The sequence below is a fragment of the Pseudophryne corroboree genome, chromosome 8, assembly GCF_028390025.1.
Source record: "Pseudophryne corroboree isolate aPseCor3 chromosome 8, aPseCor3.hap2, whole genome shotgun sequence".
NCBI classification, from domain to species: Eukaryota; Metazoa; Chordata; class Amphibia; order Anura; family Myobatrachidae; genus Pseudophryne; species Pseudophryne corroboree.
Window position 1 is genome coordinate 313,240,680 of NC_086451.1, and position 24,508 is coordinate 313,265,187.

General features: G+C 48.6%; 1 protein-coding gene across 4 annotated transcripts in view; it reads right to left on the minus strand.

The window, feature by feature from the left end:
- PDZD11 (PDZ domain containing 11) overlaps window positions 1-24,508 on the minus strand; it is a 156,069-nt gene that overhangs the window by 117,868 nt on the left and 13,693 nt on the right. For 2 of the 4 annotated variants that reach the window (XM_063937391.1, XM_063937389.1), the window contains exon 3: window positions 258-341. In XM_063937391.1, coding sequence (XP_063793461.1) covers window positions 258-341 — 84 coding nt within the window. Of the gene's footprint in view, window positions 1-257; window positions 342-15,957; window positions 16,120-24,508 lie in introns of those variants that run through there. The other 2 variants (XM_063937390.1, XM_063937388.1) reach the window with 2 other exon arrangements.

Consider the following 24,508-nt stretch of genomic DNA (forward strand, 5'->3'; position numbering starts at 1 on the left):
ACAGATAAAAGGTATTAGCTCAACTCCCCCCCAAGTCAAATTAATTTTAGTGCTTTGACTCCTGAAACGATAGTAGCAAAGACTGTGCTCTTTAATAATAATCATTTAAAAAAAACAACAACTACTACAATGACTATTGACCAGTCTCCTCTGTACTTTCTGCGTACTCTGCCAGAGAAAGGGAGATCACAGCTCTACTTTCTTTGTGACATACTGCTGAATTCATGATAACAGGTCACTATCTCATCAAGCCAAACCTGTGCTCCTGGAGGCTTCTTTAGAAGGATGGACCGAGGCAGAAAATGGATCAACTCGTTGTTGTAATCTGAATTATATATCCGCTGTGACAACAAGAAAAACACAAAAATTTGTTCACAAAATTACAATGTCACAAATAAAAATTGCAGCAATGAGAAACCTTAACAGCATAAAAAAAAGACATGTTCAGAAGATGTAAAATCTAATGACAGACAACCTATTAATATATTTTTAAGAGTCTTTAGAATATTATTAGCAGTTTATACACATAACAAAACTACACAGAAACACAAAGTAAAGAAGCATATTCTTTAGTAGTGGTAAGAGAATTCAGCAGAATTACTGTATGCATAAGGTTCAGCTGTGCAGATCAGTCATACCCAATAGTATACAAGCGTAACGCAAAATGTGAGACAGCATATGCCTCAGTGTTATAGATCATCCTAGTACACAGGTTCTCAAACTCGGTCCTCAGGACCTCACACGGTGCATGTTTTGCAGGTCTCCTCACAGAATCACAAGTGACATAATTAGCTCCACCTGTGGACCTTTTAAAAGGTGTCAGTGAGTAATTAATACACCTGTGCACCTGCTGGGTTACCTGCAAAACATGCACTGTGTGGGGTCCTGAGGACCGAGTTTGAGAACCACTGTCCTAGTAGATCACAGGTTCTCAAACTCGGTCCTCAGGACCCCACACGGTGCATGTTTTGCAGGTCTCCTCACAGAATCACAAGTGACATAATTAGTTCCACCTGTGGACCTTTTAAAATGTGTCAGTGAGTAATTAATACACCTGTGCACCTGTTGGGTTACCTGCAAAACATGCACTGTGTGGGGTCCTCAGGACCGAGTTTGAGAACCACTGTAGTAGATCATTCCATAAAAGCTGACTGAACCGGACTTAAATTCAGCCAGAGTTGTGTAAATACATTTGCAATACAACAAAATGCATCATTTATTTGTGTGCAATTCACTTCGTAGGTTTTATAAGATGTGTACTGCCAGTTTTTCAGTGTCCCCTGTATTGCTTTTACATACCTCCCAACATGGCCCTCTCCAGGAGGGACAGAATGCTCTGCTCCTGGTCTTCCCTCTTAATCTATGATTGCCATCACCTGTGCTGAAACACCTTTCTTATCCATTTACCTGTTCAACACAGGTGATGGCAATCATACATTAAGAGAAGTCCAGAAGCAGAGCATTGTGTCCCTCCTGGAGAGGGTCATGTTGGGATGTATGCTTTTATGCGTACTAAACCGCAAACTAATAGTTTACTTAATCAGAACTAGTACAAAGAAACGTATACGCAAAAATTTCATTTTATGACATCCCTTTGTAAAAGTTCTGAGCAATGTATGGGTTTTGGTCTGACCCTAAGTTGCCTGTTCACTGTCCTTATTGGTATCCGGTCTCTAGGTCGACCACACTTAGGTTGACATGCATTAGGACGACCGCTATTGGTCGACATGCATTAGGCCGACATGGTTTCTAGGTCGACATGAGTTTTTTTTTTTTTTTTATCTTCTTTTTTGTCCTTTTTCATACTTTACGATCCACGTGGATACAATTGGGAACGGTAACCTGTGCCGAGCGCAGCAGTAGCGGAGCGAGGCTCCTTGCCCAAAGCGCGAGCCATGCGAGGGGACACTCTGCACTAATTGGGGTTCCTTAGTCACTCTACAGAGAAAAACACACCAATATTTAAAAAACAAAACAAAAAAAAACTCATGGCGACCTAATGCTTGTGTGAACCTATTTCAGGTGTCGACTTAGCTACTGTCGACCTAAGTGTGGTCGACTGTATGATCCACACCCGTCATTAATGATGACAAAACCCAAAAGTTGTTTTATTAATTGAGAACTAAAAACACATGAACCGAGTACTGAGAGGAGGAGAGAGATTAGGACAAAAAAGGAGATTTATGGCAAGAGCTTACACTTGTTAAATTTCTTTCTGAGAGGTACACTGGATTTCAAAAGGGAATAACATCGGGGTATAGAGTAGGATATTGATCCGAGGCACCAACAAGCTAAAAGCTTTGACTGTTCCCAGGATGCATAGCGCCACCTCCTCTATATCCCCGCCTTCAGGCACAGGAGCACAGTTTTGTTAACCAGTCCAAAGCAGTAGCAGGTAAAAGAGACGACAACAGCTAGTAGCCACAGACATCACATTCTCACGACAGGAGAAGGTATCAGCTAATGCCATACCAACCCAAAGATGCTAAGTGCGTCAGGGCGGGCGCACTGTGGAATCCAGTGTATCTCGCAGAAAGATTTAACAATAGTAAGTTCATACCATAAATCTCCTTTTCTGCAGCGGGGTACACTGGGTTCCACAGGGAATAACATTGGGGATGTCCTAAAACAGTTCCTCATGGGAGGGGATGCACTGTAGCAGGCACAAGAATCCGGCGTCCAGAGGAAGCATCCTGGTAGGCGGAAGTATCGAAGGCATAGAACCTTATGAAAGTGTTCACTGAGGACCACGTAGCTGCCTTGCACAATTGCTCAAGGGTCGCACCACGGCGGGCCGCCCAAGAAGGTCCAACAGACCGAGTAGAATGGGCTTTGATGGTAGCAGGATCTGGAAGACCAGCCTGTACATAAGCTTGTGCAATCACCATTCTAATCCATCTGGCCAGGGTCTGCTTATTCGCAGGCCAGCCACGTTTGTGAAAACCAAAAAGTACAAAGAGAGAATCCGACTTCCTAATGGAGGCTGTCCTCTTCACATAGATACGGAGAGCCCGTACCACATCCAAAGATTGCTCTTTGGAGGACAAATCAGGAGAGATAAGGGCCGGAACCAAAATCTCTTGGTTAAGGAGGAAAGAAGACACCAACTTAGGTAGATAACCAGGGCGCGTACTAAGAACTGCCCGGTCACGGTGAAAAATCAGAAAGGGAGACCTACAGGACAAGGAACCCAAGTCTGAAACCCGTCTAGCAGAGGCAATAGCCAATAAAAACAAGACCTTAAGCGTAAGCCATTTGAGGTCCACAGACTCAAGAGGTTCAAACAGAGACTTGTAAGGCATTCAGAACAACCGACAAATCCCAAGGAGCCACAGAAGGAACATAGGGAGGTTGAATCCGAAGAACACCCTGAGTGAATGTGTGAATATCAGGAAGAGTTGCAATTTTTCTCTGAAACCAAACCGACAAGGCAGAAATATAAACCTTAAGGGAGGCCAGACGAAGGTCTAAGTCCAGGCCCTGTTGCAGAAAAGCCAAAAGATTGGCAGTACTGAACTTGAAAGCATCACAATTCTTAGCGGCAGATCAGGTGAAGTAAGAATTCCAGACCCTATGATAAATATGGTCAGAAGCCGGTTTACAGGCCTTCAACATAGTTTGAATGACCGCCTCAGAAAAACCTTTGGCTCTCAGGACTGAAGCTTCAAGAGCCATGCCGTCAAAGCCAGCCGGGCCAAATCCTGGTAGACACAGGGGCCCTGAACAAGGAGGTCTGGTCGTTGCGGAAGCAGAAGAGGGTGCTCTAACGAGAGACCCTGTATGTCTGAGAACAAATGCCGTCTGGGCCATGCTGGAGCGATAAGAAGTAGGATTCCTCCTTCTTGCTTGAACTTCTGTATTACTCTGGGCAGGAATGACACCAGAGGGAACACGTACGGCAGCCGAAAGTCCCATGGAATTACCAGTGCGTCCACGAACGCTGCTTGAGGATCCCTTGTCCGTGCACAGAAGACCGGAACCTTGTGATTGTGTCGAGACGCCATTATTTTCCACATCTGGGAGACTCCACTTGCCACCAGAAGTTGAAACACCTCCGGATGTAGGCTCCACTCTCCGGCGTGCACGTCCCGACGACTGAGATAGTCTGCCTCCCAGTTTAGAACGCCTGGAATGAACACTGCTGATATGGCCGGCAGATGGCGTTCTGCCCACTGAGGAATCCTTGATACTTCCCTCATTGCCATGCGGCTTCGAGTGCCGCCCTGATGATTGATGTACGCCACCGTTGTCCAATTGTACTTGAACAGGTCTGCTCTGTATCAGATGCTGGGCCAGTGTCAATGCATTGAACACTGCCCGCAGTTCCAGAATGTTTATTGTTCCAACACCGCGCCCCAACCTCTCAGACTGGCATTTGTGGTCAGCGGGACCCAGTTGGAAATCCAGAAGGGACGGCCCCTGCTCAATCCTTGGTCCTGAAGCTACCAACTCAGGGACAGACGGACATAGGGAGATCATGTGAGATCTGATCCGGTGAGCCAGGCCGTCCCACTTGGACAGAATCAACTTCTGCAGTGGGCGAGAATGGAATTGAGCATACTCCACCATGTCGAAAGCCGACACCATGAGACCTAACCCTTGCATCGCCGAATGTATCGACACATATGGACGGGATAGGAAGCATCGGATCTTGTCCTGAAGCTTCAGGATTTTTTCCTGAGACAGAAACAACCGCTGGTTGTGGGTGTCCAATAACGCTCACAGGTGTACCATGCTCCGAGCCGGAACCAGAGAGGATTTCTTCAAGTTGATCAGCCATCCGTGGGCGTGCATGCACTGGACTGTCAAATCGAGATGACAAAGGAGAAGTTCTGGGGAACTCACCAGGATCAACAAATCATCTAGGTATGGTAGTATACTGACCGCTTGACGGCGTAGCGTGGCCGTCATGACCGCCATAACCTTGATGAAGACCCGCAGAGCCATTGTCAAACCAAAAGGTAATGCCCGAAATTGGTAATGAAGGTTGACCACTGCAAACCGCAAGTACTGCTGATGAGATACCACAATAGGGATATGTAGGTAGGCATCCTGTATGTCCAGGTAGACCATATAGTCCCCAGGCTCCATGGCCAGAACAATAGCGTGCAGCGTTTCCATACGGAACTTGGAAATTCGTACATGCTTGTTCAAGGACTTCAGATTGAGAATGGGCCGCGAGGACCCATTCGGTTTCGGAACTAGAAACAGCGGTGAATAGAACTCCTTGCCCCTCTGAGTCAGAGGCACCTGTACCACCTCTCCTGTGGACAGGAGGGAATGTACCACCGAGTGCAACGTGTTTCCTTTTGCCGGATCCAGAGGCACATCTGTTAGGCAAAATCGATGAGGGGGCGATTCTTGAAGGGTATGGTGTAACCTCGAACAACGACTTCCCTCACCCAGGTATCTGAAGTGGTCTTCAACCATTCCTGGGTAAAACCTAGAAGTCGGCCCACCACCCTGGGATCCCCCAGAGGGAGGCCCGACCCCTCATGCGGTCGGCTTATCAGTTTTGAAGCTGGCTTATGGGCGGTCCAAGCACGCTTCGGTCTGGGCTTGGCAGGCCTGTAAGTACGGGCATGCTCTGGGTACGCCTGACCTTTTGCTTTACCTGGAGTACGAAAGGGCCAAGGGAAAGTACTTTTAGCCTACTGTGCTGAAGGAGCCGTACTAGGTAGGCATGCTGTTTTAGCAGTAGCCAGATCAGCCACAATCTTATATTGGAGGTCTTCTCCAAAGAGAATGTCTCCTTTGAAAGGAAGTACCTCCAGGGTCTTTCTGGAATCCAAATCCACCGACCAGGATCTCAACCAAAGGATACGTCTGGCCAAAACGGACACAGTAGCAGCCTTGGCCGGGAGCACCCCGGCATCGTAGGCCGCCTCCTTAAGGTACAGAAAAGCCGTGGCAATATACGAGAGACATTGTCGAGCATGCTCAGATGCATCAGAAGGCAGTTCTGCCTCGAGTTCCTGAGCCCACGCTTCAACAGCTTCAGCAGCCCAAGTCGCTGCAATAGTTGGCCTTTGCACAGCCCCAGAGAGGGTATAAAATCGCTTTTAAACAGCCCTCCACCAGAAGTTACGTCGGTTCCTTCACAGAGGTGACGGCAGTTACTGGCAGGGCAGAGGAAACCATACGCGCCACATGAGAATCTACAGGCGGAGGGGTTTCCCAATTTTTACACACCTCCGCAGAGAGAGAATAGCGAGCCAACAGTCTCTTATTCGGTGTAAACTTTGTCCCCGGATTTTCCCAGGATTCCTGACGTATGTCAATCAGGTGTTTAGAGTAGGGTAGAACCTGCTTAACCACCTTCTTACGCTTAAACCTATCAGGTTTCCTGGAGACAGTCACAGGCTCAGAATCATCAGTCACCTGAAGAATGAGCCGTATCGCCTCAATCAAATCCGAGACACCCACGGACGATTTCCCCTCCCCATCTGAAACATCAGCGTCAGAGAGGTCAGTATAAGCACCGTCCTCCTCGGAGGACGTGTCAGTTAAGGCCGAGGAGGTAATGGCCCTTTCAGAAGACGACTTAGTCTTATGCGGGCAAGAGTGACCCTTAGATTTGGACATGGATCGGTTCAAATGCAGTAACTGAGTGGAAAGCTGATCCGCCCACGGGGGGTTCACAGCGGCGACCATAATCTGTGGTAGCGGCACAGGTGGTCCCACAGGAGGCGTCACTTTAGTTACAAGCGTGTTTAACAATGTGGAAAATGTAGCCCAAGGTGGTTCTTGTGATGCCCCGAGTGCTACCGACCCACTGGGGAGCAAGGAAGCCCTTAAACCTGAACTCTCAGCTGCTAAATTATCCTCCATTCCGTCAGTGGCCTCACTACCACGCAGTGTGGGAGAGGCCCCAACGTCGTTGCCACGTGTAGCAGACATAACAATGCGCACAGTAATGGGCAACCCGGTAAAAAAAAAAAAAAATATTTGTAGCAGCACTATACCTAATAAGAACAGCCAAAGCTGGCACAGACCGAGGGTTCAATAGGAATAGAACATAGGGTGACTATAATTCACAAGTAAAAAATACTCCAGTAGCATATCTTGTGAAACAATCCTATATTATCATCAGAGAAAACCTGAAACACTTGGCCCCCACAGGTATAATAATATAGGAATAGCACGCTGAGTGAAATACCCTGCAATAAGGCGAACACGCAGCAGCTACATGCACACACACGTATATAGTCACAAACGTACCATGCAGAAATGATGTACCATAAACTGCACTGGACTAGCAATACAAAGTAATACTCAGTATGGCTATAAGTGATAACAATAGATATAACAAACGCAGAAGGCTCTGGATGTATATCACAGGGTGTTTGTACCACACAACCTTGACAGTATGCACTCTGACCTGTGCCCATACCGAATCACCCTGTGTGCTAGTGGAACATCAGCCCAGTAATCTGTGTCCATGCCAGCATGCGCATGGCCCGCCTCCTACGGCCGCGCAGGATCGCGGTGCAAAGTGCGGCACAGAAGCCCCTTACCTCCACCTTGTCAGCGGCCCCGCGATCCGGGAGACGGCGGCGTGTGTGTGACTCACGGGCAGAGAGATGGAAGAAGCCGACGCCTCCGCTGTAGTGACCCGACAAACCGCGGCGGGGAGTATACAGCGCCGCTGCGGGTGATAGAACTGCAGCAGAGACGTCTATCAGACACAGCCTGCTGCAGCTCTTGTAAAATCCTCTTCTTTTCTTTAAAGTTAAAGCTAAGAATAGGCTGCCTGAAGCAGCCTCCTGTTAAGTGACCTGCTAGTGCAGGCACCAACTACAAACTGAGATCACTGGCATGGAGGCGGGGTTATAGAGGAGACGGCGCTGTGCATCTTGGGAACAGTCTAAAGCTTTGAGCCTGTTGGTGCCTCGGATCAAGATCCTACTCTACACCCCAATGTTATTCCTTGTGGAGCCCAGTGTACCCCGCAGCAGAAAGTAAAAATTAAAAAAGTAAAATTAGAAACCTGGAGCTTAATCCAGGAAGTACCTATCCCATGAGGCATATAAAAAAATAGGATTTTAATACCTACCAGTAAATCCTTTTCTCCTAGTCCGTAGAGGATGCCGGGGTCCACTTCAGTACCATGGGGTATAGACGGTTCCGCAGGAGCCATGGGCACTTTAAGACTTTTCAAAGGGTGTGAACTGGCTACTCCCTCTATGCCCCTCCTCCAGACCTCAGTTATAGGAACTGTGCCCAGGGAGTCGGACATTTCGAGGAAAGGATTTACTTTTAAACGAATGGTGAGATTCATACCAGCTCACACCTCAACCATGCCGCACACATGGCATTCAACAAAACACACGCCAACAGGCATGAACCATTTGCAACAACATGCTGAAAACAAAAGTAACACAACTATAATGAACAAACTGCAGGTAAAGTACGCACTGGGTCGGGTGCCCAGCATCCTCTACGGCAGGGGTGGCCAACTAGTTCGAGTCAAAGAGCCCAGAATTGTCTCCAAGAAAGCTGAAGAGCCGGTATCATGCGCGCGCCGTAGGCGCACATGCAAAAGTGGGCGTGGCCTAGTAAAATGGGTGTGGTCTGGCTGTCACATGGTCACGCCCCATCCCCAGCTCTCAGAAAAGGCCTCTCTCCTCTCCTTCCCCCCAGTTCTCAGACAGCACCTCTCTCATCCCCCCATCCCCAGCTCTCAGACAGCACCTCTCTCCTCTCCCACCTCATCCCCAGCTCTCAGACAGCACCTCTCTCCTCTCCCCCCCCCCCAGCTCTCAGACAGCACCTCTCTCCTCCCCCCCCCCCCAGCTCTCAGACAGCACATCTCTCTCCCCCATCCCCCACACAGCACCTCTCTCCCCCCCAACTCTCTGACAGCACATCTCTCTCCTCCCATCCCCATCTCTCACACAGCACCTCTCTCCCCCCACCCCAGCTCTCCGACAGCACATCTCTCTTCCCCCCCATCCCCAGCTCTCACATAGCACCTCTCTCCTCTCCCCCCCAGGTCTCAAGACACCACCTCTCTCCTCCCCACATCCCCAGCTCTCGGACAGCACATCTCTCCTCCTCCACCCCATTCCCTGCTCTCAGACAGCACCTCTCTCCTCTCCCCACCCCCCATTCCCAGCTATCAGACAGCACCTCTCTCCTCCCCCCCCCCCCCCAACTCTCCGACAGCACATCTCTCTTCCCCCCCATACCCAGCTCTCACTCAGCATCTCTCTCCTCTCCTCCCCACCCAGCTCTCAGACAGCACCTCTCCCCCCCCACGCTCTTAGCGCCACTGTTCTCTCCCCCCCACACACACACTTCCCCGGTTATTAGGCAGCGCCTCTCCTGATCAAAACAACGGGCCCCCCCACCTCTTGTTGGTCACATAACAGGGCAAGGCAGAGCACCACAAGCTCACTTACCATGCCTTGTTGATCGTTCTCCCTTCTTTGACGCCCGCTGTCTGCAGTCTTCCCGCTCCTGGGATCCATCCTCCTTACGCCTCTTAAGCGCTGTGCGGCTGTGACATCATGAAGTCACTTTGCACGTACAGAGCGGAGATGAGCTGAGATACACATGAAACCTCCTCTGTACTGCTGAACGTCAGTCAGAGGAGGCTTCATGTGTGTAATTTTGAGCAGTGGCAGCCAGGGAGCCGCATTAACACAAAGAAAGAGCCGCATGCGGCTCAAGAGCCATAATGAACAAACTGCAGGTAAAGTACGCACTGGGTCGGGTGCCCAGCATCCTCTACGGACTAGGAGAAAAGGATTTACCGGTAGGTATTAAAATCCTATTTTCTCATGCGCCCTAGAGGATGCTGGGGTCCACTTCAGTACCATGGGGTTATACCAAAGCTCCAGTACGGGCGGGAGAGTGCGGATGACCGGGCAGCACCTATTGACCAAACTTGAGGTCCTCATCGGCCAAAGTGTCAAACTTATAAAATTTAGCAAATGTGTTTGACCCTGACCAAGTAGCCGCTCGGCAAAGTTGTAAAGCCGAGACGCCCCGGGCAGCCGCCCAGGATGAGCCCACTTTCTTAGTAGAATGGGCCTTCACCGACTTGAGAATGAAGCGCGCTGAATCGTACCTTTGATCCAGTGCGTAATAGTCTGCTTAGAAGCAGGACATCCAATCTTGTTGGGAGCATACAGGACAAACCGAGCCTCTGTTTTCCGTATCCAAGCTGTTCTTGCGACATAAATCTGCAAAGCTCTAACCACATCAAGAGACTTTGACTCAGTGAAAGTGTCAGTAGCTACTGGCATCACAATAGGTTGGTTTATGTGGAAAGATGAAACCACCTTTGGAAGAAAATGTGGGCGAGTTCCCAACTCCGCCCTATCTTCATGGAAGATCAGGTAAGGACTCTTGTGAGACAAAGCCCCCAACTCTGACACCCGCCTTGCGGATGCCAAGGCAAAAAGCATCACCACTTTCCTAGTGAGAAACTTCAATTCTATCTCCTGTAGAGGTTCAAACCAATCTGATTGAAGGAACCGCAACACCACATTAAGGTCCCATGGTGCCACTGGAGGCACAAATGAAGGCTGGATGTGCAGAACCCCTTTCACGAACGTCTGAAAAATTGTTTTTGAAAGAAAACCGGTAAGGCCGAAATCTGAACCTTGATTGACCCCAATCTAAGGCCCGCATCCACACCAGCCTGGAGAAAATGGAGAAACGTCCCAATTCAAACTCTTCCGTAGGAGCCTTCTTGGTTTCACACCAAGACACATATTTTCTCCAAATACAGTGGTAATGTTTAGACGTTACTCTTTTCCTGGCCTGAATAAGAGTGGGGATGACTTCCTTGGGAATAACCCTTCGGGCTAGGATCCTGTGCTCAACAGCCATGCCATCAAACATAGCCGCGGTAAGTCTTGATACACACACGGCCCCTGCTGTAGTAGGTCCTCTCGAGGAGGAAGAGGCAGAGGATCTTCTATGAGCAACTCCTGAAGATCTGGATACCAAGCCCTCTGTGGCCAGTCTGGGGCAATGAAGATTGCTCGCACTCTTGTTCTTCTTATTATTTTGAGAACTTTTGGAATCAGTGGAAGTGGAGGGAACACATATCGACCGAAACACCCACTGGGTCACCAGTGCATCCACTGCTATTGCTTGAGGCTCTCTCGACCTGGAACAATATCTCTGAAGCTTCTTGTTTAGATGAGATGCCATCATGTCTAATTGAGGAACTCCCCAAAGACTTGTCACCTCTGCGAAGACTTCTTGGTGGAGGCACCACTCTCGTGGATGGAGATCGTGTCTGCTGACGAAGTCTGCTTCCCAGTTGTCCACTCCCGGAATAAAAATTGCTGACAGAGCTCTAACATGTCTTTCTGCCTAGAGGAGAATCCTTGTCACCTCTGCCATTGCCGCTCTGCTTTTCGTTCCGCCTTGCCTGTCTATGTACGCGACTGCTGTTACATTGTCCGACTGGATCTGCACGGGATGATCTTGAAGAAGATGTACCGCTTGTAGAAGGCCGTTGCAAATGGCTCTCAATTCCAGAACGTTTATGTGAAGGCAGGCTTCCTGACTTGACCATTTTCCTTGGAAGCTTTCCCCCTGTGTGACAGCTCCCCAGCCTCGGAGACTTGCATCCGTGGTTACCAGGACCCAGTCCTGAATCCCAAACCTGCGTCCCTCTAGTAGGTGAGAACTGTGTAGCCACCACAGGAGCTAAATCCTGGCTTTGGAGGGCAGGATTATCTTCCGGTGCATGTGTAGGTGGGATCCGGACCACTTGTCCAACAGGTCCCACTGGAATACGCTGGCATGAAAATCGGCCAAATTGTATGGCCTCGTAGGCCACTACCATTTTCCCCAACAACCGAATGCATTGATGGATCGACACGCTTGTTGGTTTCAATATTTTTGTTTGACCATTTTCTGGATTTTCAGAGCCTTTTCCACTGGAAGAAATACTCTCTGTACTTCTGTGTCCAGAATCATCCCTAAAAAGGACAATCTTGTCGCTGATTCCAACTGCGACTTTGGAAAATTCAAGATCCAATCGTGTTGTTGGAGTATTGACAGGGAGAGTGCGATGTTCCGCACCAACTGTTCCCTGGATCTCGCTTTTATCAGGAGATCATCCAGATAACGAATTATATGGACTCCTTTTTGACGAAGGAGGACCATCATCTCCGCCATTACCTTGGTGAATACCCTCGGTGCCGTGGAGAGACCCAACGGCAACGTCTGGAACTGGTAATGGTAATTCTGTACTGCGAATCTCAGATAAGCTTGGTGAGAAGGATAAATGGGAACATGCAAGTAAGCATCCTTTATGTCTACTGACACCATGAAGTCCCCTTCCTCCAGACTGGAAATCACTGCCCTCAGGGATTCCATCTTGAACTCGAACCTTTTCAGGTAGAGATTCAGATTTTGCAGGTTTAAAATCAGTCTGACCGAGCCGCCCGGCTTCGGAACTACGAAGAGGCTTGAATAAAAACCTTCTCCTCGTTGTGACAAAGGTACCAGGATAATGACCTGATCCTGACATAGTTTTTGAATTGCCGTTGTTACTGCCTCTCTTTCTGGAAGAGAAGCCGGCAAGGTTGATTTGAAAAATCGTCATGGGGGGACGTCTTGAAACTCAAGTCTGTACCCTTGGGACACTATTTGTAAGATCCAAGGGTCCAGGCCCGATTGAATCCAAATTTGACTGAAAAGTTTCAGATGTGCCCCCACCCGAGCGGACTCCCAGCGTCATGCTGTAGATTTGGCAGAAGTAGGGGTTTACTTCTGCTCCTGGGATCCTGGAGACGCTGCAGATTTTTTTCCTTTTCCCCTTCCCCTACCTGCAAAGAAGGGGGAACCTTTGCAGTATTTGTTGGCCCGAAAGGACTGCATGTGAGAGTGATGTGTCTTTTTCGCCGGTGCAGGAGCATAAGGCAAGAATGTCGACTTACCTGCGGTAGCCGCCGAGACTCCAGCCCATCACCAAATAAGGCCTCACCTTTATACGGAAGAGCCTCCATATTTCTTTTGGAATCTGCATCCGCATTCCACTGGCGAATCCACAATGCTCTCAGAGCCAATACTGCCATGGTAGCGGCTGTTGAACCCAAGAGTCCAATATCCTTCATAGCTTCCAGCATGTATGCGGCAGCGTCTTTGATGCTACCTAACGTTAGGAGTATCTCTTCTCTAGCTATCGTGTCAATTTTCGATGACAAGTTATCAGACCATTTTTCAATAGCACGACTCACCCACGTGAAAGCAATGGTGGGTCTGAGCGGCGTACCATTGGCCACATAAATAGATTTTAACGTGGTCTCCATTTGTGGTCTGCTGGCTCCTTTAGTGAAGTCGTCCCAGGTGCAGGGAGAATCACCTTTTTTGTGACTGACAGTGCACTGTATAACACCGGGGGGATTCCCATCTTTTCCTGTCCTCTAAATGAAAAGGATAAGCAATCTGAATCCTCTTGGGAATATGACATTTCTTTTCAGGATTCACCCAAACTCCCTCAAAAAGAGTATTGAGCTCGAGGGAAGGAGGGAAAGTTACCTTACATTTCTTTTTCTTATATAAATAAGCCTTCTGCTGAGGTACAGAAGGGGCTTCCATAACTTCTAAGACCTCCTTTATAGCAACAATCATATATTGTATGTTCTTTGCCAATTTAGGATCTATTCCCCTGGAATCACTATCGTTGACACAAGAATCAGAGTCCGTGTCGGTATCAGTATGTACAATGTTTGCAAACGGTCTCTTAAGTGACCCATAGGGGTCGCCTGCGGATAAGACAGCAGAACCCTGAAAAATCACATCTTCAACTGATTTTCTCCAGCTTTCTGCATGAGACTCAGACTTATCTAATCTGATATGATTCACACTATGAATCACTGTGATATGATTCACACTATCACGTATTTCTTTCACCCATTCAGGATCGTGGTGTGCCAGCAACGCCACCACATTACAACTCTGTGTCCCTAAAATGGCTCCCTCAGGGGAAGAACTCCCTGCCTCAGACATGTCACACATGTGCACAAACACACCACAGACACTCCAGGACTTATAGGGGATAGACCCACAGTAAAATCTGCCAGAAGGACACAGATAGGAGCAGCCAGTTCACAAACCAAGCTCCAGTAACACAATGCCTGTGAAACACAAAATGCCCGCTGACATACAGCGCTTTTTTACAATGTAAATACACAATGTAAAGCACCAAATTCACTGTCCCCCCCACCTATCCCCGTTTTGCACAGATACTTGTTCAGTAGTGGAGGAGGACCAGCGTTTTCTCTGCAGCCTGAAGAAAGAGAGAAAATGGGGCTGAGCAGTGTGCTGGCTGACTGAAGAGGAAGCTCCGCCCCCGCAATGGCGCGTTTCTCCTCAGAGATTCTGATAATATTATTTATACTGGCGGGGGTAGGGCTGTGCCATGGCATCTTATGCCCCCTTTCTACCAGTTTTAAAAGGTTTCATGCTGCCCAGGGCGCGCCCCCGTGCCCCCCCCTCCCCCTGTAGTGCCTGTGTTGTGTGGGCAGCATGGCGCGCTGCACTCCCGCCAGCTGAGCGGTACCTTTAGCCGTCACCTTGATTGAAGATCTGTCTTCTAACACTCACCTATCTTCTGACTTCTGGCTCTGCAAGGGGGGTGATGGCGTGCTGTGGGAGTGAGCACCTAGGCACAGCTAGCGTTCAGTACCCTTCAGGAGCTAATGGTGTCCTGTTAGCCAGAAGCAGAGCCATGAAACTCTTTAGGAAGTTGGTTCCTACTTCTGCCCCCTCAGTCCCAGAAGTTCTCCCTGAAAATAAAAAACCTAACAAGTCTTTTCAGAGAAACTCAGTAGAGCTCCCTTGGAATGCATCCAGTCTGCCTGGGCACATTTCTAAAACTGAGGTCTGGAGGAGGGGCATAGAGGGAGTAGCCAGTTCACACCCTTTGAAAAGTTTTAAAGTGCCCATGGCTCCTGCGGAACCGTCTATACCCCATGGTACTGAAGTGGACCACAGCATCCTCTAGGACGTATGAGAAAACACTGGGGCACTTGGGAGTATGGAGGGGGGAGGGGGGTTACACATTTAAATATTTAAATGTGCCTATCCCTGCTATCGCACCGTCCATATCCCAAGAGTACTTCAGTGACCCCTAGTGGATGAAAAAGAAATGGAATCATGTTCACTCCCTGCTTGCGGAAAAGCATAATCTCTGCCATGATCTTGGTGAAAACCCTCAGTGCTGTGGAGAGGCCAAATGGCAATGTCTGGAACTGATACTGATAGTCCTGTAGTGCAAACCTTAGATAGGCCTGGTGAGGCGGCCATATCAGAATGTGAAGGTAGGCATCATTAATATACAGGGATACTAGGAATTCCCTCTCCTCCAGGCCTGAGATCACCGCTCTCAGAGACTCCATCTTGAAATTGAATACCCTCAAGTAGAAGTTCAATAACTTTAGGTTCAATATTGGTCTTACCGAACCGTCCGGTTTCGGTACCGCAAACAGGTTTGAGTAATAACCCCTGTTTTTTTTGTGAGGTGGAACTGGAACAATGACATTTGTTTGTACCAATTTTTTAATGGCTTCCTGCAGGATTGTACTTTCTGTCAGCGAAGCTGGTAAGCCTGATTTGAAGAATCTGGGAGGCGGGAGTTCCTGAAACTCCAGTCTGTACCCCTGGGCAACAATATCTTTTACAAAGGGATCTAGGCAGGATGACGCCCAGACGTGACTGAAATCTTTTAGTCTCGCTCCCACCTGCCCGATCTCCAGGCTGGGTGGTTCACCGTCATACTGAAGATTTTGAGAAAGCAGAACATGGTTTCTGTTCCTGGGAACCTGTTGGTGCAGGTTTTCTGGATTTCCCCCGACCTCCTCTAAAGAAGGTGGGGGAATCTTTTGACCTTTTAAATTTGCGGTCCGAAAGGACTGCAGTGCAGTTGTAGGATATTATATCTTAGCCGGTGCAGCTGCGGAAGGAAGAAAAAAGTCGACTTACCTGCAGCTGCAGTGGATATTGCGCCCCCAAACAAGGCCTGACCTGTGAAGGGTAGGTTCTCCACACTTTTCTTGGATTCTGCATCCGCTGACCATTGTCCTCTGCGTGCCGAGACTGCCATGTATGTAGACCTTGCATTAAGCTGGCCAATGTCCTTCATTGCCTCTACCATGAAACATGCAGAGTTCTGTATGTGACGTAAAAACAAGTCAATGTCACCCCTATCCATAGAATCTAATTAATTCCTCAAGTAATGTGCCTGACCACTTTACTATGGCTCTAGAAATCCACGTACAAGCAATAGTGGGTTTCGAAGCCACTCCTGTAGCAGTGTATAGTGATTTGTGCGTAGTCTAAATCTTGCGGTCAGCCGGCTCCTTTAAGGAGGTTGAGCCAGGGACAGGTAAAACAACCTTTTTTGACAACCTAGATACAGAAGCGTCCACTATAGGTGGGTGTTCTCACTTCTTTCTATCCTCTTCAGGGAAAGGGAAAGCAATGAGAATTATTTTAGGGATATGGAATTTTTTCTCTGGGTTTTCCCAAGACTTTTCAAACAAGGAGTTTAACTCCTTAGAAGCAGGGAAGGTCAGCGAGGATTTCTAATTGAAGGTAAAATAAGACTCCTCTGCCTGCTCAGGTACCTTCTCAGTAATATGCAAAACATCCCTAATGGCTTCAATCATTAATTGCACCCCTTTAGCAAGGGTTGCATCCCCCCTGCATATCCCCATCACCGTTTCCTGTATCAGAGTCGGTATCAGTGTCAGCTTGCATTATCTGGGCAAGTGCACGTTTTTGTGGGTATGTAGGTGGGTTTTTAAACAAAGTAGTGGGGTTTGTATACATCATATCCTTTACAGATTTTCTGAAAAACTGTGCCTCTTTTTCAGTGTGTGACATCCTTGTTGAAATCTGGGATATCATCCCCCTTAAAGAATCCACCCCTCCGGGTTCAGATTCAGAAGGCTGAGAAACTATATTGCAGTCTTGAGTACATGGAATAGACTCCTCAGGAGAAGATAAACATTCTGCTGCACAGGACACAGAGTTCTTAGGCATGGTAATGTGGCATATGCACACACACACACACACACACACACACACGGCTTCCCCCAGAGCACCTTCAGACAGTCACAGAGTCTAAGGAGCCAGCCACCCCACGCCCTTGTAGGCTGTTATTATGATAAAAGCCCGGCGCTAACTAGTTAACCTTAATAGGGTAGCTAGTACTGTTATCACCCCCCCCCCCCCTTTCTATAACAACCTGGTACCTCAGGAGGTATTGCTGGAGTTATGTGGAGGGCAGCGCTCCCTGTCAGCGTCCTGTCTTATGATCTGCAGGGAGAAAATGGCGCTGGTGAGTGCTGGATCCGCTCTGAGAGGAAGCCCCGCCCCCTGTAATGGCACGCGGCTTCCCGCGCTTATTTTTTATACTGGCCTGAGGTTTTTATGTGTTAACAGCAGGATTAGACCTTGTTAACTAATGTGACCAGTGTAGGGTTAATGCGCAGGCTCAGGACGCCCCTCAAGCGTCGATATGTTCATGTTGCTGAACATTCCAGGAGCGTAGCCTGTCAGAGCTGCGCTCCAACCCTTGTGCCGCCATACCCGCCGGCAACCCGTTAATCGAGACGCTGGCGCTGTACTCACCACTCTTCTATCTTCTGGCTCTGTTAGGGGGTGGCGGCCGTGCTGCGGGAGTGGGCGGTCGCCTCGTGGGCTTGCGATCATTTCCCTCAGGAGCTCCCCTAGCTGTGACCGGCTCCTCCGGTCACATTTTCTAAACAGAGTCTATTAGGAGGGGCATAGAGGGAGGGGCCAGCCCACACACTCAAACTCTTAAAGTGCCAGTGGCTCCCAAAGGACCGTCTATACCCCATGGTACTAAATGGAACCCCAGCATCCTTTAGGACGTAAGAGCAAAGCTCTTTTCAGGGCTGCCTAGCGCAGCCCCACCTGTTAGTGACCTGCACTGCAGGCACCAACTTACAAACTGAGCTCCAGTGCCTGGAGGCGGGGCTATAGAGGAGACGGTGCAGTGCATCCTGGGCACAGTCAAAGCTTTAGTCTGTTGGTGCCTCGGATCAAGATCCAACTCTACACCCCAATGTTGTTCCCTGTGGTATACCAGTGTACCCCGCTGCAGAAATCCCTTTTCCACTAGGCTAGTTACACTTGTTTAGTGAATAAAGTATTTTGTCATAGTACAGAAGCTGGTACATTTCTTGCAGCATGTACATTTCTATACATATATCTCTTGTAGTTATATTAGCTAAATGTAAAATGAATACAGTAACTGGTTTACCATACCATTAACTACCAAGGTAATGTGTTTTACAATGTACTGAGCCCATTTTGGCACTTTTGGACTCCTCACATTATAGAATAGCAGTCATTTTTTTTAAGCTGCACCTATATTTTTAGCAGGCTCTGCACTTTCAGAAAACACCATATTTTTCTTTATAACATATAAAGTTTTTAATTCCCATTTACATAATAAAAACACACTGTGGCTCAAATCCATCAACTGTAAGATTATCCAAACCACCCTCTGTAAGCACCTATAACAGATTTGATTATAGGTCCTGTGTTTCATTAACACTTAAAATAGGGTTTTAATTACCTACCGGTAAATGCTTTTCTCGTAGTCCGTAGAGGATGCTGGGGTCCACATTAGTACCATGGGGTATAGATGAGTCACTTGGGAGCCATAGACACTTTAAGAGTTTAATAGTGTGGGCTGGTTCCTCCCTCTATGCCCCTCCTACCAGATTCAGTCTGGAAACTGTACCCGAGGAGACTGACATACTTCGAGAGAAGGTAATACAGAGAGTGGTGAGATTCACACCAGCTCACACACAACAAGGCAAACCAAGCTAACCAGCTTGAACAACAGTACTTCACCAAGTAACAATGCAAGTACGTAACCAAGGAACAAGGTAGTACTGAACCAAGTAACAACTGCAGGAGAACGAAGCGCTGGGCAGGCGCCCAGCATCCTCTACAGACTACGAGAAAAAGGATTTACCGGTAGGTAATGAAAATCCTATTTTCTCTTACGTCCTAGAGTATGCTGGATTAGTACCATGGGGATGTACCAAAGCTCCCAGAACAGGAGGGAGAGAGCGGAGGCTCCTGCAGAACCGACTGACCAAACCGTAGGTCCTCAGAGGCCAAAGTATCGAACCTGTAGAACTTACCAAACGTGTTCGACCCTGACCAAGTTGCTGCTCGGCAAAGCTGTAAAGCCGAGAACCCCCGGGCAGCCGCCCAGGAAGAACCCAGTTTACGAGTAGTGGGCCATCGGATTTAGGACACGGCAAGCCTGACGAAGAATAAGCATGCTAGATAGTAAACCTGATCCAGCGAGAAACCGTCTGCTTAAAAGCAGGACACCCAACCTTGTTGGGATCATAAAGGACAAACAGAGCATCTAACTTTCTGTGAAGAGAAGATCTCTTCACTTAAATCTTCAAAGCCCTCACAACATCCAAAGACTTTGAAGTGATTGAGGAGTCAGTAGCCACTGGCACCACAATAGGTTGGTTGAAAAGCCAACACAACCTTCGGAAGAAATTGCTGACGCGTTCTGAGCTCAGCTCTATCTTCATGAAATATCAAGTAGGGGCTCTTGTAGGACAATGACCCAATTCTGACACACGTCTAGCAGATGCCAATGCCAACAGTGTGACAGTCTTCCAAGTAAGAAACTTGACCTCAACCTCCTGCAAAGGCTCGAACCAATCCGATTGCAGGAACTGCAGTACCATGTTAAGGTCCCAAGGTGCCGTTGGAGGCACAAAGGGAGGTTGGATGTGCAGCACCCCTTTCAAGAAAGTCTGAACCTCAGGGAGGGCAGCCAATTGTTTATGGAAGAAAATGGACAAGGCCGAAATCTGGACTTTTATGGTGGCCAGGCGCAGGCCCACATCCACCCCTGCTTGCAGGAAGAGCAGAAACCGTCCCAGTTGAAACGCCACCATAGGAAACTTCATGGATTCGCACCAAGACACATACTTTTTCCAAATACGATGGTAATGTTTTGACGTTACTCCCTTTCTAGCCTGTATCAGGGTAGGAATAACTTTGTTCGGAATGTCTTATGAGCTAAGATCTGGCGTTCAACCTCTATGCCGTCAAACGCAGCCACGGTAAGTCTTGATAAGCGAACGGCCCCTGTTGCAGAAGGTCTTCTCGAAGAGAAAAAGGGCTTGGATCTTCTAGCAGTAACTCTAGAAGATTCGTGTACCAAGCTCTTTTTGTCCAGTCTGGAGCAATGAGTATCGCCTGAACTCTTGTTCTCTTTATTAGTTTGAGAATCCTTGGGATGAGTGGAAGTGGAGGGAACACATACACTGAATTGAACACCCACTGCCTGTGGATCCCTCGACCTGGAACAATACCTCCGAAGCTACTTATTGAGGCGTGAGGCCATCATGTCTATTTGAGGTACGCCCCAAAGACCTGTCAGCTCTGCAAACACTTCTGGGTGGAGGCCCCACTCTCCTGGATGGAGATCGTGTCTGCTGAGGAAGTCCGCTTCCCAGTTGTCCACTCCCAGAATGAAGATTGCCGACAGCACCACCGCGTACTTTTCCGCTCAGAGGACGATTCTTGTTACCTCTGACATTGCAGCTCTGCTCTTCGTTACGCCCTGTCGGTTTATGTAGGCCACTGTCGTTACATTGTCCGACTGAACTTGAATGGCCTGATCTTTTAGAAGATGTGCCGCTTGTAGAAGACCGTTGTACACGGCCCTTAGTTCCAGAATGTTTATCGGAAGGATGGATTCCAGACTTGACCACCTTCCTTGGAAGTTTTCCCACTGGGTGACTACTCCCCAACCTCTGAGACTTGCATCCGTGGTTAGGAGGATCAAATTCTGAATCCCGAACCTGCGGCCCTCTAGTAGGTGAGGAGTTTGCAGCCACCAGAGGAGCGATATTCTGGCTTTCGGTGACAGACGTATCCTCTGGTGATGTGAAGATGAGAGTCCGACCATTTGTCCAGGAGATCCAGTTGGAAAGACCATGCATGGAATCTTCTGTACTGAAGAGCCATGTAGGAGGCAACCATCTTCCCCAGAAGGCGAATGCACTGATGAACCGATACACAGGCTGGCCTCAGGACATCCCGGACCATTGATTGTATCACCAACGCTTTTTCCTCCGCCAGAAACACCCTCTGTACTTCCGTGTCGAGGATCATCCCCAGGAAGGACAGTCTCCTTGTCGGCTCTATATGCGACTTTGGGAGGTTCAGGATCCATCCATGATCCTGGAGTAGTTGAGTCGTGGGAGCAATGCTCTGTAACAGCTTCTCCCTGGAAGACGCTTTTATCAGTAGGTCGACCAGATAAGGAATTATGTTCACACCCTGCGTGCGGAGGAGTATCATCATCTCCGCCATCACCTTGGTGAACACCCTTTGTGCCGTGGAGAGGCCAAACGGCAGCGTCTGGAATTGATAGTGACAGTCCAGTAGCGCAAATCTGAGATAAGCCTGGAGAGGCAGCCAGATCGGGATGTGAAGGTATGCATCCTTGATATCCAGGGATACCAGGAATTCCCCTTCCTCCAGACCATCTTGAATTTGAATTCCCTCAAGTAGGGGTTCAATGATTTTAGGTTTAATATTGGTCTTACCGAACCACCGGTTTCAGTACCACAAACAGGTTTGAGTAAAAACCCTTGTGGTGTAGGCGAGGTGGAACCGGAACAATGACATTTGACCTCATCAATTTTTGATTGGCTTCCTGTAGGATAACACTTTCTGTCAGCAAAGCTGGCAAGCCCAATTTGAAGAATCTGTGAGGCGGAAGTTCTTGAAACTCCAGTCTGTACCACTGGGTAACAATATCCAGTACCCAGGGATCCAGGCAAGAGGACACCCAGACCTGACTGAAATTTCGTAGCCTTGCTCCCACCTGCCTGAACCCCCCAGTTCACCGTCATGCCGAGGATTTTGAGGAAGCAGAACCAGGTTTCTGCACCTGGGAACTTGCGGGTGTAGGTTTTCGGGATTTCCCCTAGCCACCTCTAAAGAAAGTGGGTGGGGATTTGGACTTTTTTGCTTTAGTGGTCCGAAAGGACTGCATCGCAGACGTAGAATATTATTTCTTAGTCTGTGGTGCAGCAGAAGGAAGAACGGTTGACTTACCAGCAGTTGCCGTGGAGATCCACGCATCTAACGCTTCCCCAAATTGAGCCTGACCTGTGAAGGGTAGGTTCCCCACACTCTTCTTAAGATTCCGCATTCGCAGACCATTGGCACAGCCAGAGTCCCCTGCATGCCGAGACAGCCATGGAAGACGTCCGTGCATTTAGATGACCAAGGTCCTTCATGGTCTCCACCATGAAACCTGCAGAATCCATAGTATTTAATTCCTCTAGTAATGTGACTGACCAATTTACTATGGCTTTAGAAATCCATGCACAAGCGATAGTGGGCCTTAGCGCCACGCCTGAAGCAGTGTATATGGATTTGAGCGTAGTCTCAATCTTGCGGTCTGCCGGCTCTTTCAAAGAGGTAGACCCAGGGACAGGTAAAACCACCTTTTTAGAAAATCTAGATACAGAAGCATCTACTATAGGGGGAGGTTTTCCCACTTTTTCCTATCCTCTTCAGGGAAAGGAAAAGCAATGAGAACCCTTTTTGGGATCTGGAATTTTTTCTCCGGGTTTTCTCAGGATTTTTCAAATAGTGCGTTTAATTCTTTAGACGCATGGAAGGTAAGGTAGGCTTGTCTGTAAAGTAAGCTTCCTCGACCTGCTCAGGTACTTTGTCAGCAATGTGTAAAACGTCCCTAATGGCCTCAATCATGAGCTGCACCCCCTTAGCAAGGGATGCCTCACCCCCCCGAATATCCCCATCACCGTCTCCCATATTAGAGTCGGTATCAGTGTCGACTTGCATTATCTGGGCAAGAGCAGGTTTTTGTGGGCATATACCAGGGGATCTTAAGGAGGCAATGGGAACAGAACACGACAAAACCTCTACAGATTTCCTCAAAACCTGTGTTTCAGTCTCATTATGAGTTATCCTAGATGAAATCTGGGATATCATTCTCTTAATTGAAGCCACCCACAATGGTTCGGATTCAGCAGGCTGAGACATTATTCTCCTCTGGAGAAGATACACACTCTGCAGCACAAGATACAGAGTCCCTGGACATGGCAATGTGAGATATATGTACACACACACTCACGCACACACACACAGGAAAATGTCAGACACAGTTTCCCCCAAGTACCTTCAGAGAGAGACAGAGTTAAGGAGCCAGCACACACAGCGCCCCGGTAGGCAGTTATAGAATAAAAGCCTGGTGCTGACTGAGTAACCTAAGTAGACTACACAGTTATGTGATTAAAAAACACTCTCCCCCCTTCTATAACCCACTGGTACTGCACAGGATAGCTGGAGTTATGTGGAGGGTCAACGCTTCCTGTTAGCGTCTCTGTCTGTGGCACTGCAGGGAGAAAATGGCACTGGTGACTGCTGGATCCGCTCTGAGGAGGAGCTCCGCCCCCTTATAATGGCACATCTTCCCGCTCTTTAGAAGATTATACTGGCCTGAGGTAATACATTGCTGGCAGTAGACCGAGTCCCTGATAGCTCGAGTGACCAGTTTGTAGGGAACTGCACTGGCCCAGGGTGCCCCTCAGCACCGCACAGTGTGCCTCTGAGCCCTCCGGAGCGCAGCGCTCCAACCCTGATGCCACCATTCTCACTGGCTCCCCGCTTGTCGGGTCACCGGTGTCCTACCCACCACTCGACTTATTCTGGCTCTGTTGATGGCAATCATACATTACCAGGAAAGTCCAGGAACAGAGCATTTTCTCCCTCATGGAGAGGGTCAGGTAGGTAAGTATGCATCACCCTCAGAAGCTCAGTGTCCTGTCAGCGGAGATAGTGGCCATTAACCTCTAGGGTAGGACACTACTCCCCTCCTAAGTCCCACGAAGCAGGGAGGCTGTTGCCAGTAGCCTCTCTGTGCCTAAACTCTTTAAAAAACAACAAAACTAAAAGAACTCCTAGGAGCTCCCCTAGCTGTGACCGGCTCCACGGAAACATTTTCTAAACCGAGTCTGGTAGGAGGGGCATAGAGGGAGGAGCCAGCCCACACTATTAAACTCTTAAAGTGCCCATGGCTCCCAAGGGACTCGTCTATACCCCATGGTACTAATGTGGACCCCCAGCATCCTCTAGGACAGGCATTCCCAACCACGGTCCTCAAGGAACACCAACAGTGCAGGTTTTAGTGATATCCAGGCTGCAGCACAGATGGTTAAATCAAAATAACTGAGCTACTAATTAAGTCTCCTGTGCTGAAGCCTGGATATCACTAAAACCTGCACTGTTAGTGTGCCTTGAGGACCGTGGTTGGGAATGCCTGCTCTAGGACGTAAGAGAAAAGAGGATAAATCCTAGAAGACCTCACCAAAAAAACAAACCACCAATACATGCGCAGCGGAGTAAGCAATGGCAGGGACCAGGCAAGCATATCACGGTAGATGCTAAATCCCAGTGGGCTAAGGGACCTGTGACG